Source organism: Gavialis gangeticus, unplaced genomic scaffold (assembly GCF_001723915.1).
Source record: "Gavialis gangeticus isolate Ggan-Ray unplaced genomic scaffold, GavGan_comp1, whole genome shotgun sequence".
NCBI lineage: Eukaryota > Metazoa > Chordata > Crocodylia > Gavialidae > Gavialis > Gavialis gangeticus.
The window spans coordinates 85,181,376-85,196,590 of record NW_017729025.1 but is presented as its reverse complement, the minus strand read 5'-3'; the positions used below and the strand labels follow the sequence as shown (position 1 = coordinate 85,196,590).

The window sequence follows — 15,215 nt, the reverse complement described above, 5'->3', positions numbered from 1 at the left end:
GAAATTATTTTCTCTCTGGGTGCTCTATGTCCTACCTCACCTCCTACAGAGAAAATATTGGGTGTATTTTTACAGCATGGAAGAAGTATTTTCTTGTATTAAGACCTTACATTCTCACCATTTACTTGAGGACTTCTAAAAAATGTTCATTTCTTTTAATGTAATTCATTCAATGCACACAAACAGCAATCTATTTCAAGAGCTTTATTGAAGGGTAAAATGTATCAGTACCAGTTCCTAAAAAGTATGAGACAGAACATATTCTGAAAAATGTACAAACTTATTAATACTACTAATTTAAGAGAACTCAAATGGTTGAGAGCTTTAAATAATTACATTTTATGGATCACTTAGATGTTTGATGGAAAGTACCATAAAAGTACAAGAGATTTTTTATTAGAGCTATTTCTATCACTAACAGTACATTCAATTATTATGTTAGGAGGGAATAAATCACTGCATATTCAGCATGACATTTGTACTGACATCTCATCAAAGTCCACTGTCATAGAAATTATGGCTTTCAAATACATTGCAAGTTACAAAAGCTAGAGAGTATGCTATATTTACTGACCAGCTGACTTAATTTAAGGCCACCAGATTCAAAGTCACTATAATTTAAGTACTGTATCAGATTTATTGCTAATATAATCTAAGTATTCAGATCAGATGAATAATGAAGAAATAAGTCTGCTACATAACACAAATATGGCAGAGCCTGAACAGGAAAAGCTTATATTATATAAGGATGAATAAAGCACCATTTCCCTAACTAGTTAAGTATCATTTGGATCATGGTAGTAGAGAAAGGTCCCCATACAGGTTCAAGATTTTAACATGCTAGAAGCTGTACAAACATATAGTAGGAAACTATTTGTGCCTAAAAATGTAATGATCACAAGTGGTACATAAGGTATTAGTAATAACTAGTCCAGGGGTAAGAATCTATAGTCTCTATTGAGACTGTGGGGGACTTCTGATTATGCTAAGCCATGGTTAAAATGAGGATCCAGGAAAGAGTTTGGGGAGAACAAGCCTCAGTTACCACATGGTAAGAGATGTAGAAAAAGAAATACATACCAATGAGCAGGGAGGCTAGTACAAAAAAGGGAACTGAGGTAAATGAAGAAAGTAAGGAGGTAAGTGAAGAGCTTGGAAAAAAGATGAGTAAAAGTAGCAATTTTGGGAAAAAAACAGATAAAAATTGGAAAAAAAATTTCAGTTTTTTGGGTATAAATATAGGTGCAGCAAGGACTGTTCCTTTGTATTGACCTGGGGAAACATAATTTATTCATGGCATTGCTATCATTGTCTCAGGCAGTTCTAGTGAGTTGGGCTAACTGCTAAATAGACCAGCTAGTGTACTGTTAAGGTGACAAACCTCTCTTAGACGTTCACCACTGAACATGAACTTCAGTCTTTATTTTTCTTTTCTGCATTGCACCTGAGTTTCAGGAAGCTGCTTGCTAGCAGTAGCCTCCTGGAGCACACAGATTCAAGTAGCCTGAACACTGAGAATGGCAGAGAGCAAGAGGCTACCTGAACACCCCCCCCGCCCCTATCCCCGAACAGCAGAGACCATGCTGATTTCTTCTTCCACAATTTCACATTTGAGTTGGTTTTAAAAGTTTTGGTTTTTAAGAACACCTTCTCTGAGGGCAGTGATGGAAGACCCAGGGTGGGCAAAATGTTCTGCCGTGGGCTTTTCTGTATTTTTGGAATTGATGTTGAATCAGTGTTCATTCATTCTTTCACACAGGATCATCCCATCTGCCCAATGTAGGCAGGGGAGGGGCAGTGTAAGGAGGTGATGGTTTGGGAATGACAGAATTGTTAAAGCCTTGAGCCTCAGGCTTATTCAGTACTTGCACTGAATCAAATCTTTTTCAACCTAGCTGTCATGTTTACTTGGTTACTTGCACTGGGAACATAAAGGTAGAGTTGTGAACTGTCCATGAATTTATGGTCAGATTGTAAAAAAAAATCCCAAAATGCCTGTCCATAAAGTCAGTAAAAGAAAAAACAAGTTGTCTGGGAGAAAATAGTAAGCAACTGGACCTTAACTGAAGATCCATCTCAGAGGCAAATATTGAAGGACAGGCAGAACAGAGCAGTGTCATCTGGTATCAAAGCAGCAGCACATCACCTTGTGGCAAGTCACTTCAACAGTCTTGAAGGCATGTCCAACTATACTCTTTCTATCCTTACCCTGTATTAGCTTTACTTAATCTTATATACAAACATGCTTTATGACAATTTTATCAGGTCCATTGGCTTAAATTTTACCTTTACTCACCCCCATTTATGTTTCACTTATGCTAATAAAAGGTAATAATTTATTGCATCTTTTCTGCCTGACATCAGAGTTAAAAACATCAGCTTTGCTTTAGCCATTACAAAGCTTGCTAATTTTGTACTGTGGCTGCTTGTGCTACTTGTTGATAACCTCAGCTCTTTTTCTTGTGGAATACAATAGTGTGGTGGAGGGTTTAATGGCTCTAATAATAATAAAAAATACATTGTTGGCTACAGTATGTGGTGTTTCTTAACCAGGTTAGTTCAGTGGGTTTTCTCCAACTAGTTGTATGTGAAAGGTTCTAATCATTGCAGGGCTATTTAACCTATTTTTGCTTTTATATGTCATACATTTGCATAATTATCGTCTTTTATTCTTGACCAGATATCTGTTTGTAATTCCTTTCTTCATTGCACTGATAAATTTACAGATTTTTTTTCTCGGTTCTAATCCTGTTATGCCACTAATTCAGTTTTGACATACCTTTTACTCTTACATTGGAATTTACAAAGAAACCATTTCTGACAAACATCTTTAACATATTTCTCTGTCTGACTTCTGTGCTCCTCAGTCCTGTTGGCTTTCCCTCTAGTTTTTAGTTCAATTGCAACCCCAGACCCTTATTTAAGTGATAGTCTGGCACTCTTTCATTTTGATTAAAGCAGCTCTTTCTCTAAGATGTTTCACAGTTTCTAAGAAATTTAAACCCCATTCATTAAATCACCTTAACCAACCAAGTACTGAGACCCTGAAGTTACTTATGCTTAGCTGAATCTGCAGATGGACAGGATGCATATCAGAGGATACTACCATTGGGGCTTTGTATATGAGATTTCTTCCTAGTAGATTAAATCTAGCTTCTAGGACTTACATCATTGGAACACCTTTGGAATTCCTTACTGAAGAATTAAGATTTAGCATGTGATTTTTCATGGTTCCTATGTACTTTCAAGGACTATATAAAATGACATTTGGAAATCCTGAATTCAGTTTGGATCCGAGCAGTGATATCTTAGATCAGGGCAGTGCAAATCCTTCCAAATTTAGTTAGTAATTACTTTGTGTATTTTTCAGTTACACTGTGTTTACAAAGGCTGGACCCACGAGAATTTGCTTAAAAGATTGTGCTCACTGAAATAACAATGGTAGTAACAAAAGTTGGCTTGGAAGTTTCAGCTCAGTAAATTTCACAGGACCTTGTGAACCCGTGTGTGGAGTGGGAGAGCTGCTACCTTGAATAATTTTCTTTTATAAGTGCAAGTTATTTAGACAAAGAGGATAAGAGCTTTAGCTAGCATAGGAGATAGGAGAGAGATTTTAAAAGTAATTCATGCTGAACATAAGTTTTACATGCTTTATGAATTGTTGAGGAGATACTGAGACTGCTTCCAACATTATAATAGAGGCAGACAGGACACAATGATGTCAAGGGATGACACCATTTCATCCTTTATATGGAACCCTGCAAAGGATTTTCAGCATTTCAGTGGAATGTATGTTGGTAAGGGCCTGGGTACCACCCACATTGTGCGGTATTGAAGCTGTTAATACCAATGGAGTACAAACTTATGTATTACAGCAGTGAAGTAAGTTATAATTGTGATAGTCATAGAGACCTGGGTAATAAAATGATCCTATGTAAGAAATATCATATTATGATACAATTGATGCTGTACCAACATTTGTTCCATCAGCTACATGTGAGTGGTAGAAATTATTTGCTGTGTTAATGCGTCTCAGAACTGAGAGGAAGGCAACGGAAAGCTGGAATGAAGTCTAGGTACACTTCAAAAAAGCAGTTTTCCCTGCATCCAGGGGGCAAAAAAGCAATCTACAGGCTGTTGCAGCAGACCATGAGGCCATTTTCTTTATTTTTTTCTTTGCATTTGCAGCAGAAACTTTAGAAAGAAAAGGAAAAGAACCAAGCTAAAAAACAAACAAACAAGGGAAAAAGGCTATAAAGTCCTTGTGACTTCTATTTCTTAAGTATGTGAAACTTATTTCCAAAACCCTACAGATGCGGAAAGAAGAGTGCTTTTGTAATTAAGGCACAGACTGGAACTCAGGAGATGACTATTTCTTAGCTTTCAATAGACATCCTAGGGGACTTTGAGCAAGCAACTTAAATCTCTCTATGGCTCAGTTCTTTCTCCGTAAAATAAGGACAATAGATTTCATAGATTTCATAGACATTAGGGCTGGAAGGGACCTCAGAAGATCATCGAGTCTAGCCCCCCACCCAACGGGCAGGAAGTCAGCTGGGGGCATAAGATCCCAGCAAGATAAGCATCCAGATTACTCTTGAAGGTGTTCAATGTAGGTGCTTGAACCACCTCTGATGGCAGGCTCTTCCAGACCTTGGGGGTTCGGACAGTAAAGAAATTCTTCTTTATGTCCAGCCTGAAATGGTCTTGTAGTAGTTTATGACCATTCGACCTCGTCGTCCCTTGGGGCACTCTGGTGAACAAATGTCCAGATACTGGTGGTCACCCCTGATAAACTTATAGGTGGCCATCAGATCACCCCTGAGCCTGCGCTTTTCCAGGCTAAAGAGCCCCATGGCTCTCAGCCTGTCGTTGTAAGGGGTGTTTTCCTGACCTCTGATCATGTGCGTAGCTCTTCTCTGGACTCTCTCAAGCTTCCCCACATCCTTTTTGAATTGTGGGGCCCAAAACTGGATGCAGTACTCCAGCTGCAGCCTCACCCAGGCTGGGTACAAGGGGAGAATGATGTCCTGGGATTTGCTTGAGAAGCAACTATGGATGCAAGCCAGCGTTTTGCTCACTTTACTAGCTGCAGCATCGCATTGCAGGCTCATGTTCATCTTGTGGTCAGTGATGACCCCCAAGTCTCTTTCTTCTGTAGTACTAGCCAGTGTAGCATTGCTGAGCCTTTAAGGATACTGCAGGTTTTTCTTCCCAAGGTGGAGAACCTTGCATTTTTCAGTGTTAAACACCATCAGGTTCTCGTCCACCCATTTGCTGAGCCTGTCCAGGTCAGCCTGGATCGCCCTCCTGTCTTCAGGTGTGGATGCTTTGCCCCAAAGTTTGGTGTCATCAGTGAACTTGGCCAGTCCACTTCTGACTCCAATGTCCACATCATTAATGAAGATGTTGAACAATACAGGTCCAAGGACAGAGCCTTGGGGGACCCCACTGGTCACAGGGCACCATGACGATTGACTTCCATCAACCACCACCCTCTGGGTCTGACCATGGAATCAATTTCCCATAGAACTTCCTTTCTTCTTCCAATTATCTGGTCTTCTTTATTTAGACTGGCGGATCTTCAGGGGATGTATTTTTTCTTATTGCATGTTTGAACATTGCTTAATGGAGTGGGGCCTTGACATCAGTTGGAGTTGATAGGTGGTACCTTAATATAAATAATAACTAATGCTGAAAGACACTTGCCTTATTGCAAAGTTAAAAGTCAGCCATTTTATCTGAGGCTATGGCAACATGTGGATTTTACCCAGAATCAGCTTAAAGGTGGAACCTCCCGGTGAGTTTTGCTTTGAAATGCTGGGCTTTAAACTCAGACACAAAGCAAAGTGAACATGTATGTGCATGCACATGTATATGTATGCACACATGAATGCACTCAGAGGGGCAAACAAAACATCTGGTGGTACATGTATCCACATGATTTAAAATGGTAGAAATGGTTGGCAGGGATCCTCTCAAACTGAGATTGCCTTGCATTGCAGAACTCTACAAATGATGCTGTTAACCCATGAATAAATGCCCAGATGATGATCCATAACGTGAGGGAGAAGGCGAAAGTCTAGCTATCCTTGCTCAAGGAAGAAGCACGTTATTTTCATCAATTTTCTATTCAACACAATGGAAAATGGTGGGCTCTGATCAGCTGTCCTCCACCTGAGAATTGAGAAGACAATCCTATTGACCTTGTACAGACCTTCAGTTTCTCCTGGGAGAGTTTCTGCTGTCTCAGGAGAAGCCACAAGTGTACAGATGTTCAGGCTTTTTCTCCCAAGATAAAAATGGCTTCTGCAAGAAAAAAATAAGCTGGGAAACAGCCAGAGTTTCTTCTGGAAGATCAAATGTCTGTATGTGTTGTGGCTCATCTCAGAAGAGAACACAGTCTTCCAACATCTCCCCCTCCCCTCCAAGGGGCCAGTGTTTTGCTGGACTCTGTGCAACATGCTGCCTTTAGAATCTTCATATTATGCTGCAGGAAAACACACAGCCTGACCATGGGTAATCTGGGTCAACCAATCAGGGCTGCCCTATGCACTACTCCTGCCTGTCACCAGGCAGACTAAAGAAGCCTGCAGAGCATGTGGAGATGTGTGTACAGCCCTTTCCCCCCACCCCCTGCTGCACAGTGTCGGCACTGCAAGGTCTCTACTTTTCAGGGTCTCAGCAATCAAATATCTGTACACATAGCTCCGAGTCAGTTTCTCTACCAGGAGAACAAACCTGGGAGAATTTTAATGTGTATGCAGTTATAGTGTTCACTGCAAGCAGCTGGATTTTACAAGGTTGATATTACGCTTTTCTTGAAATAATACTTTTTAGGTATTTTTTCCATTCCCTTAGAAACTGCAATTAAAAATAACCTCTTCAAATGAAATTGGTTTAAAAAATCCAATCATATTAAAAACATAGCTGAACAGGAAGAGGGAACATGAGCTTTTGATTGTCAGTTATCATCGGGTGCTGTTTAGGCATGAGGAAGTATTTCAGTACAGAAATTACAGTGAAACTCATCTATGGAATATTTTTATTTGCACTGATTGCTTACTATGCTAACTATATTTGTTAGATATTTATTTTTTCTATCTCTTCCTCTCTGCTGTGTAATGAAATACACAGAGTTAATTATCTCCATATTTCCCTAGTCATTAATTTTTTTTCCCATTGGCCTGCAGCAAGAAGGAACACAACTGTGCTTGCTCACTGTGAAAGTTATCAGGATGAGAAATCTCCGTAAGGCAGATTGTTGTGAGTATTTCTGCTTTTCCTACAGCTTCCTTATATTTCTGAAACTATTCAAACTACAGTTGATTATCAATTGGTTATCAGTTATTACATGTACTCTGAATTGTTGTTAGTTTCTCTGTATTATACCTCATTATATTTTTTTATAAAGTAACACCTTATTATAAAGATTTTTTTGGGTGGATAGGGGGTTTATATCTATATTTCATATTTTGAAATAGGAAGAATGTAAGACTAAGTCAGGCAGAAGGTAATGTAAGGTATGACAGCTTAGGCCATGTCCAGATGAGTGCGGCCGTGTGGTATGTAGCACTGCAGCCTCATCTGCAGCACCACACATTCAGGTGTTCTCTGTGCTGCAAGGTAGCAGTGTGAGGTTTTTTTTTGACCCTGGTATCAAAAAAATCCATGCGAAAAAAGTGCACACGGGGACAGTGTGCACTGCCCAAAACCAGAGCCTGCTCGGTCAGCACCACACTCCAGCTGCTGGCCAGGGCTCTGGTGGCAGGATTGCCATGGCTGCAGCTCCCTGAGGCCCCCAGAACCCCAGGTAAGGCTGCTGGGGCCAGCACAGTTGCTGGCCCGAGCCTCCCCTATCCCACCCGGTGTAACCTGTCATGTTTTAGAGGACATGTGGCAGAGGCGTTCCCTGGGGACACGTAGCATAAGGTGTGCCACTGATTCTTGTCCCCAGGGAAACAAACATCTATGCTCTTGTGGCTTTAGAGACTAACCGGTTCAGAGCTGGCATGAGTTTATAAAACGTTATGCCAATTTTGAACCAGATAGTCTCTAAGGTGCCACAGGGCACCTATACATGAGCAGAGAGGCTGCTCTGATGCATGGTAATTACCACACTCCAGCAGCCTCCGCCATTTCATGTATCAGCATCCCCACATTTCAAAATGGAGGTGGGGGTGTTTTATCTAAAGCTCATTCAGCAAGCTTTATAAATAGCACCCCTGCTAGCCTTTGGAAGTGCAGGGATGCTGATATACAAGATGCTCTGGGCACTTTTATTAGAGTGGCTCTTGGAGCCGTTCTAATTAAAGCACGCCCCTCCCCTCAACACACACTCCTGGAGCACGTGTATAAATGCCCTAAGATGTCACCTTGCCCTGCTTTATGATTGACTTCAGACTAACAGGACAAACCACCTCTATTATTTTAGATTACCAGTAGTTGAGAAAACAAACAGCAGTTTTAATAAAAAATGAAAATTACTTCCTCTCCCTCCCTTTCTTTAACAAGAAAGAGTATCCTTTCTCTCAATGTCAGAAGCAACAACTCTTTCAATTGGTCAGCTTCCCACACTTCCATTCCTCTCTGGGTAGGATGGATGTTTGAAGGTGCTGTGAGAAACCAGTTGCTATACTCTTTTTTTTGTTTCTCTTGTGTATTAGTCTTTTCATTACTATTAATCTCAGCATTACATTTACAACTAGTAAATTGTTTTTAAAATTATTTTTGGTACAGAGTCAATTTGTTGAGGAATACACTTTTGGGAGCTGGAACTAGGGCTGTGCGAAGCTTTGCTGGCTGTTTCATTTTGATGCTGTTTTGACTCGTTTTGATCTTGAAACGGTGAAATCAAAAGAAAACGAAGAGTGTTGAAACAGCCTTGAAATGAAATGAGGGCACTCAAAATGTTTCAAATTTCAAAGAAGCCAGGCAGCGGGAGCCAGGGAGAGCCAGGGCTGCTCTCCGGGATGCTCTGCAGCCCTATGTGGCTCAGCCCAGCAGGGAGCGCAGCCCTGGCTTCTCCCTGCCTCCCATCGCTGGGCTGTGCTCTGTGGGGCTGGTGGAGCCGACAGGAACACAGCATTGGCTCTGCCCACTGCCTGCTACTGGGTTGCACTCTGATCGGCTTTGCTAGCCCCATGGAGCTCAGCTTGGTGCTGGAAGGTGGGCAAAACTGGTGTTGCACTACACCTCCCACCACTGGGCTGCATTCCACGGGGCTGTGAGCTGCTGGGAGCTGAGCCTGGTGGAGGGAGGCAGAGCTCAGCACCAGGGCTGAACTCTGATTCCCCCCACCAGGCTCAGTTCCATGGGGCTGCGAGCCTCTGGGAGCTGAGCCTGGTGGAGGGAGGTGGAGCGCATCCCCAATGCTATGCTGAGATTCTCCCCACCGGGCTGAGTTCCACAGGGCTGCGAACTGCTGGGAGGTAGAGCTCAGCACCGGGGCCCCACCCCACCTCCCTCCACTGGGCTCAGCTCTATGGACCTGTGCTGGGTGTGGGCTGCGCCCAGCATCGGTCCCAGGTGGCAGCAGCTGCCTCCTGCCTGCACCCCTGGGAGTGCTGTGGGGCTCTACTGGGCTCCTCCTGGGGGTGTGGACCCTTGATATGCCTGCCAGATCACAGGACATTGCTTCTGTTGCCTGGGAAGATTGGTGCTGCCACTGGCCCCAGGAGAAAGGAGCAGCCTCCTGTGATCTGACGGGCACATTGGGGGCCCACCCACACCCCTGGGAGGAGTCCAGCAGAGCCCCACAGTCCTCTTGGAGGTGCAGGCCCCCAATCTGCCTGCTGGATCGCAGGAGGCTGCTCCTGCTCCCTGGCTCTTGCTTGTCACCCCACTGAGGTTCAGTTTCCTAGAAACCTCTGCATCTATCTCTTTGAAACTTGGCAGGCTTCATGCCTTCAGAAACGGCTACCATCTCTGCATGTTTCATCCAAATCAGGCAAGAAACAACAAAGTAATAGGCAGCTTTGTGCTTCCCCATTATAGCTTATGGGCGAAATATCAAAATAGTCTCTAAACAGTGAAATAGTTTAGAAGAAATGAAACGGAACAGTGCTTTCAAAATGAAATGAAATGAAACAAAATGAAACTCGAAATGAAACATTGTTCCATCAAAGTGTTGAAACTGTAGTCCAAGTGGAATGGTGCTGTTTTGCACAGCCCTGCTGGAAACTGCAGAAACTTTGATGGAATCCAACAAATCATTTAATCTGAAATAAATGTTTAAAAAATTCACAAAATTATTTCATTTAAATATTTTCAATATATTCAAAACAACATTTTCAAAGGGAAATACTTTAAAAGGGCAGCACTGGTACATTCTAATTGTTGTGTGAACCAGCTGAGAAATGGAGCAGGTTTGCTGCATTTGGATCATTCTCAGGTTGTTCACACACAGCCATTAGAGTGGTACTAGCTTCTGCCCTTTTGAGGGGGCTACACGCATATTCCTGTGCTCGCACCCTAAATGTTTTGTTTAAGTCAAACACTGTTTTTGAGTCTATTGCAAATAATATTTTTTTCAGTTAGGCAACTGAAATAAAAAGCTCAATATTCACAAACCTAATTGCTACACACCTTTTATATACAGTGAGCCAAACTGATTGTTATGTGCGCCTGTGGCTACCAACAGCTTCTGTTCAGGAAGCCCGGACTAGAACTATCTTTAACTGCAAAAACCCTATCTGGAATGAGACTTTCTACTTCATAGTACAAAGACAAGTCAAGGTAAGACCAGCAGCTTCCCTCCTGTCAGCACTTGGAGGATCTCCATAGCAGGCCTCTTGATATCACCTGAGTCAGGAGTTCCAGATGTTCTGCACCCTGCATTTTATACTACTTGCATTAACTAGGTGCTTGTAAACTTAAAATCATACCATATCATCAGTGTTTGGCTGCTGAGTACCTGGTTTCATTTGAAACACAAAAATGGTGGGAGTCTTCTCAGGGTCTGACTTGGTTGTTCACAAGGTCACCCATAGCATCTTTAGCTTCACCTGTTAAGCATTTTGCTACTAACCCACTTCCCACCTTCATGCTTTTACATTCCTCTTTCTGCAACAACAATAAGCTGACTGTTTAGTATGGTCAAACATAGTGCTATTACTTGGGTTACCATATTTCCAGCTCCAAAAAAGAGGATGTCTGTCACGGGACGGGATGGGGCGGAGGCAGTGGGGAGGGAGGAGGAATATGATGGTGGGGACCGGCAGTGACATGCTGGTGCTCTGCCCATGCCCATTCTGTTGCCCTTGACTGACAAGCCACATGCCCCCCAGCCCTGCTGCTGCCCCTCAGTCCAGACTCACTGATCTCAACCCTGCCAGTGCCCCTTACTCCAAAACAGCAGTACCCTGCTCCCACCCATTGCTGGTGCCCTTCACTCCTGGCCTGCAGCCCCATGGTACTGCCAGTGCCCTGCACATCCAACCCACAGCCACCCATCCTGTACCCCATGCCCCTCACTCCTGACCCACAGCCCCTGCCCCCTGCCCCCGCAGCTCTGCTGCTGAAGCAGCTCCTGCATTGCACGTGTGCCCTCTCTCTCTCTTTTCCTTGCTGAAGCCCACAGGAGCATGTGACTCCCCCAACACTCAATCAGCTTGCCTGCTTCTCCCAGCCCCAAGCAGCCAGCCTGGGAGAGCAGAAAACCCAGACATTTTCTCTTATTTTTAAAACCCACCCGGACGCAGCACAGGGGTCCAAAAAAGAGGACATGTCTGGGAAGACTTGGACATATGGTAACCCTAGCTATTACAGTAATTGTGGGGAAGGAGTGGGGGAGAAGATGCAAACAGTATACGTCTAACCTCTACATTCAGCTTGAGCCCCACACTTACCTATCAGTGAATGTGGTTCCCTCCCCAACCACATTACACTCAACCAGTATAGCTAATGTCTAGGAAAGAGTTCTTGCTGCACTGTTTGGCTAGCCGCTGTGCTGCCTTCCATAACCTGCATCCATATCCATCCAGCATTATTATGTCCCCAGGACAAAGAATGCTTTGCATTTGAAAGCTTGTCTAATTTTCTCCCTACTACATAGTTGGTCCAATAAAAAAAATATCACCCTGAGAAACCCTTGCTTCTCACATAATTTCTGGAGCCTCACAGCTACAACATCACTCTTACAATACTGATGAATAAATTGTGGTAAAGTTGTTTGCAGTGAGAGAAGGTATAAATTAAAAAAAAAATCCACAATAAACATGATCATGTGGAATGAACTATAGCTTTAGCTAATCTGAGAAGTATAATACTAAGGAAAAGCACTTGGAAGTATAATATGAAACAGGAGGATTACAGCCTCTCAGTTCAAATTGTGTTTGCCTAGGAAAGCAGGGGACTGGACTTTACCTAGGAGGTCCCTTTCAGTCCTATGCTCCTATGACTGTGCCCAGTGACACTGCATGGACCTCAGCTTTCCAGAACAATTCTTTTTTGGTTGCACCCAGTTCCTCCTTTTCAAAATGGTGGGTACAGTCCTGACTGCCTCAAGTTAATGACATCACTACTATTGGTGAACTGTCATAATGCAGGCATTTAAATGAGACATATTTTGCACATAAATTATAAACAGTTGTTTGTTTTGCTCTTCAGGTAGCAGTAGCATGAAGAAACCACATAGATCCAGTTGCTTATGGACACCACAAAAACACTGAAAGTCTAGCTATTTTCATATGTTTTTTCTTATTGGTTTCTGTCACCTTCTAAGTAACAGGACATTGAGCAAATCACTAAAGCAGTGGTTTTCAACCTTTTTGGACTCAAGGCACCCTCATTAGACTCGAGGCGGTTCTCCAGAAATTTTGTAAATTGGGTGGCATCTGATTTCAAAAAGTAACATATATTACAGTGCTTACCTCCTTGCAGAGAGGCCAGGCAGTGGGGGTAGGGGGTTGACCAGACAGGGACAAGCCTGAACCTGTGCTTACCTGCCTGTCTCCTCGCACCTTGCTTATCTCATCATACCTCAGGGCACCCTTCAAAGGATCTTGGCCATTGCACTGGAGGGCTCACAAATTATTTTGAGGGATACTACCTTACTCCTTACATAGTGGGGTCTCACTTTTTCTCATATCACAGTTTATCAGCATGAGGTTGAAATATTTGTATTATTCACTCATGACTAGCAAGCTTGCTTGTGAAGTATGAAGATCACTGTAATTAGGGTGACCTTACATCCTGGTTTGGCTGGGACAGTCCCAGATTTTGGAGGCCTGTCCTGGCTGGCAGGGGAAAATTAAAACGAGCATCCTGGGTGCAGGGCACAGTCTGGTGGGGAGGTGGAGTGTCCTGAGCTGTGAAATAGGAAGCCCTAGTAGACAGCAAAATTGCCCCTAAAATAGATTAGCTTGATTAGTGGAATGACCATTGAAAAGGGGAGATGATTATTAATGTATGTGAAGTAAAGAGCAATGGGTCATTAACAGTCCATTGACTCTCAGCTGCCTGAATAGTAATACCAGAGCTATACCATGCTGCCCTGCCCCTGCCTCTGCCTGTAGCAGTTCTGATGACTTGGGATAAGGGCTAGGGGGCAGGGTCCCAATTTTCACATTGTCCCATATGGTCTCCCTAACTATGAAGTGGTGCTGATGAAACCCTTCTAGTGTAAACCATTCCATCTCTGTACATGCTCAATTTTGAGCACTTAAAAGAGATAAAGCCTATTTCTAATCTACAGCTGAAGAATACCTAGGCTGCACTTCAGAACAGTAATGTTTTAAAAGGATTAAGGGCACATCTGGTGGGGGAAGGGAATGCTATTTTTTTAACTATTTGAAGCTGCTGAAAGTAGTGGCATGTCAAAATTAGTTCCAGCAGAAACAGAGTGCAGGCAATGTAGTCAAGGGTGCATAATATATAGATAAAAAAAATAACACACCAAATATAGTTCTATAGTTCATCACTTGCATAACACCATCATATATATCATGAATCTATATACAGAATCATCCACATGAACAAACATGCCTTTTCAGGAGATTTTCTGAAGAGATTAACACGTCAGAACAGAGATTACATTGTCATATCTTGTATCTGTTTCCATTGTGTAATTTTGAAATATGATCTACAGAGTGGAAACTTATATCTGATCCGAGTCCCATTAAAATAAATGAGGTTCCACCCTGGAGCAGGTCATAATCTGTGTGTCTTTGATATGTAGGCTATATATAAACTATGCCTCATAATTCCTCTTGCTCCTTGGACTCTGAGCACACAATGCAGCATTTACAGCATTATTTACCTCTGTCCCCAAGAACATCCTGGAGCTGAAAATTTGTGATGAAGATAAAGTCACCCCAGATGACCACCTCTTCACTGTTCGCTTTGACATAGCTAATATCCATCTTGGAGGAAAAGTGTGCCTGAACTTTGAGTTGAATCCAAAGGTGAGATTGGATGGGATGGGTGAGATTTAGTTGGGGATGGTCCTACTTTGAGTAGGAGGTTGGACTAGATGACCTCCTTAGGTCCCTTCCAGCCCTAATTTTCTGTAATTCTATGAACCAGCCTGAATGAGGTGAAACAATGAACAGTTCTAAATTTCTCTCTTAAATTGCATTTCATCTAAAATATTATGCGAGCACTCACTCTCTCCCACATTCTCCCATTTTATTAAAAAAGCCCCATTAAGGTTGTGAAGTCAAAAACTCAAAACTTAGGGAAAGCCAGAACTAAAGTAACCTGTGCAATCTTATTTTTCTTAATTTATAGGCATACTTTATGATTAGAGCTGGATGGGACATTGTTCTACATCCAGACAGAACTAAAATCTTTAAAACATTTCCTGAACAGAGAAAGAGATGCACCCTGGAATAGCCAGTAGTCCATGGAGTTGGCTTCATGTTTTGTTTAAGAAAGGTACCTCTCTGATTCAGTACACCTTTCCAAATCTGAAATTTTGCTCTTGCTAAAGAGGAAGTGTTAGATTTCTATGGTGGCCAAACATCCTATTTCCTGAGTGTCTCAGAATCTTCAAAAACAGTGTTTTGAATACGGTGTTAGGGATGAACTGGGGCACATTGCTCAAAAAGAAGGTAATGAATTAAGGTTTGTTTCTCATGCAGCTTACTTTTGCATTTCTTGGTTTTCAGAGGTTTGTGTTTTACTGAACTTAAGGGGCACCAGATACGTAGGGTTACCATATTTCCAGTACTAAAAAAGAGGACATCTATGGGTGGGAGGGGGGTAATGGGGGG

The 15,215-nt window shown here is 42.5% G+C and overlaps 1 protein-coding gene across 1 annotated transcript in view; it reads left to right on the top strand.

Annotated features, from left to right (window-relative positions):
- The window catches only part of LOC109299349 (cytosolic phospholipase A2 epsilon-like), a 71,880-nt gene that overhangs the window by 8,735 nt on the left and 47,930 nt on the right, over positions 1-15,215 (top strand). Inside the window, exons 3-5 of the mRNA XM_019519938.1 lie at positions 7,194-7,266; positions 10,601-10,737; positions 14,274-14,405. Of these exons, the coding sequence (XP_019375483.1) occupies positions 7,194-7,266; positions 10,601-10,737; positions 14,274-14,405 (342 nt within the window). The remainder of the gene's footprint in view (positions 1-7,193; positions 7,267-10,600; positions 10,738-14,273; positions 14,406-15,215) is intronic.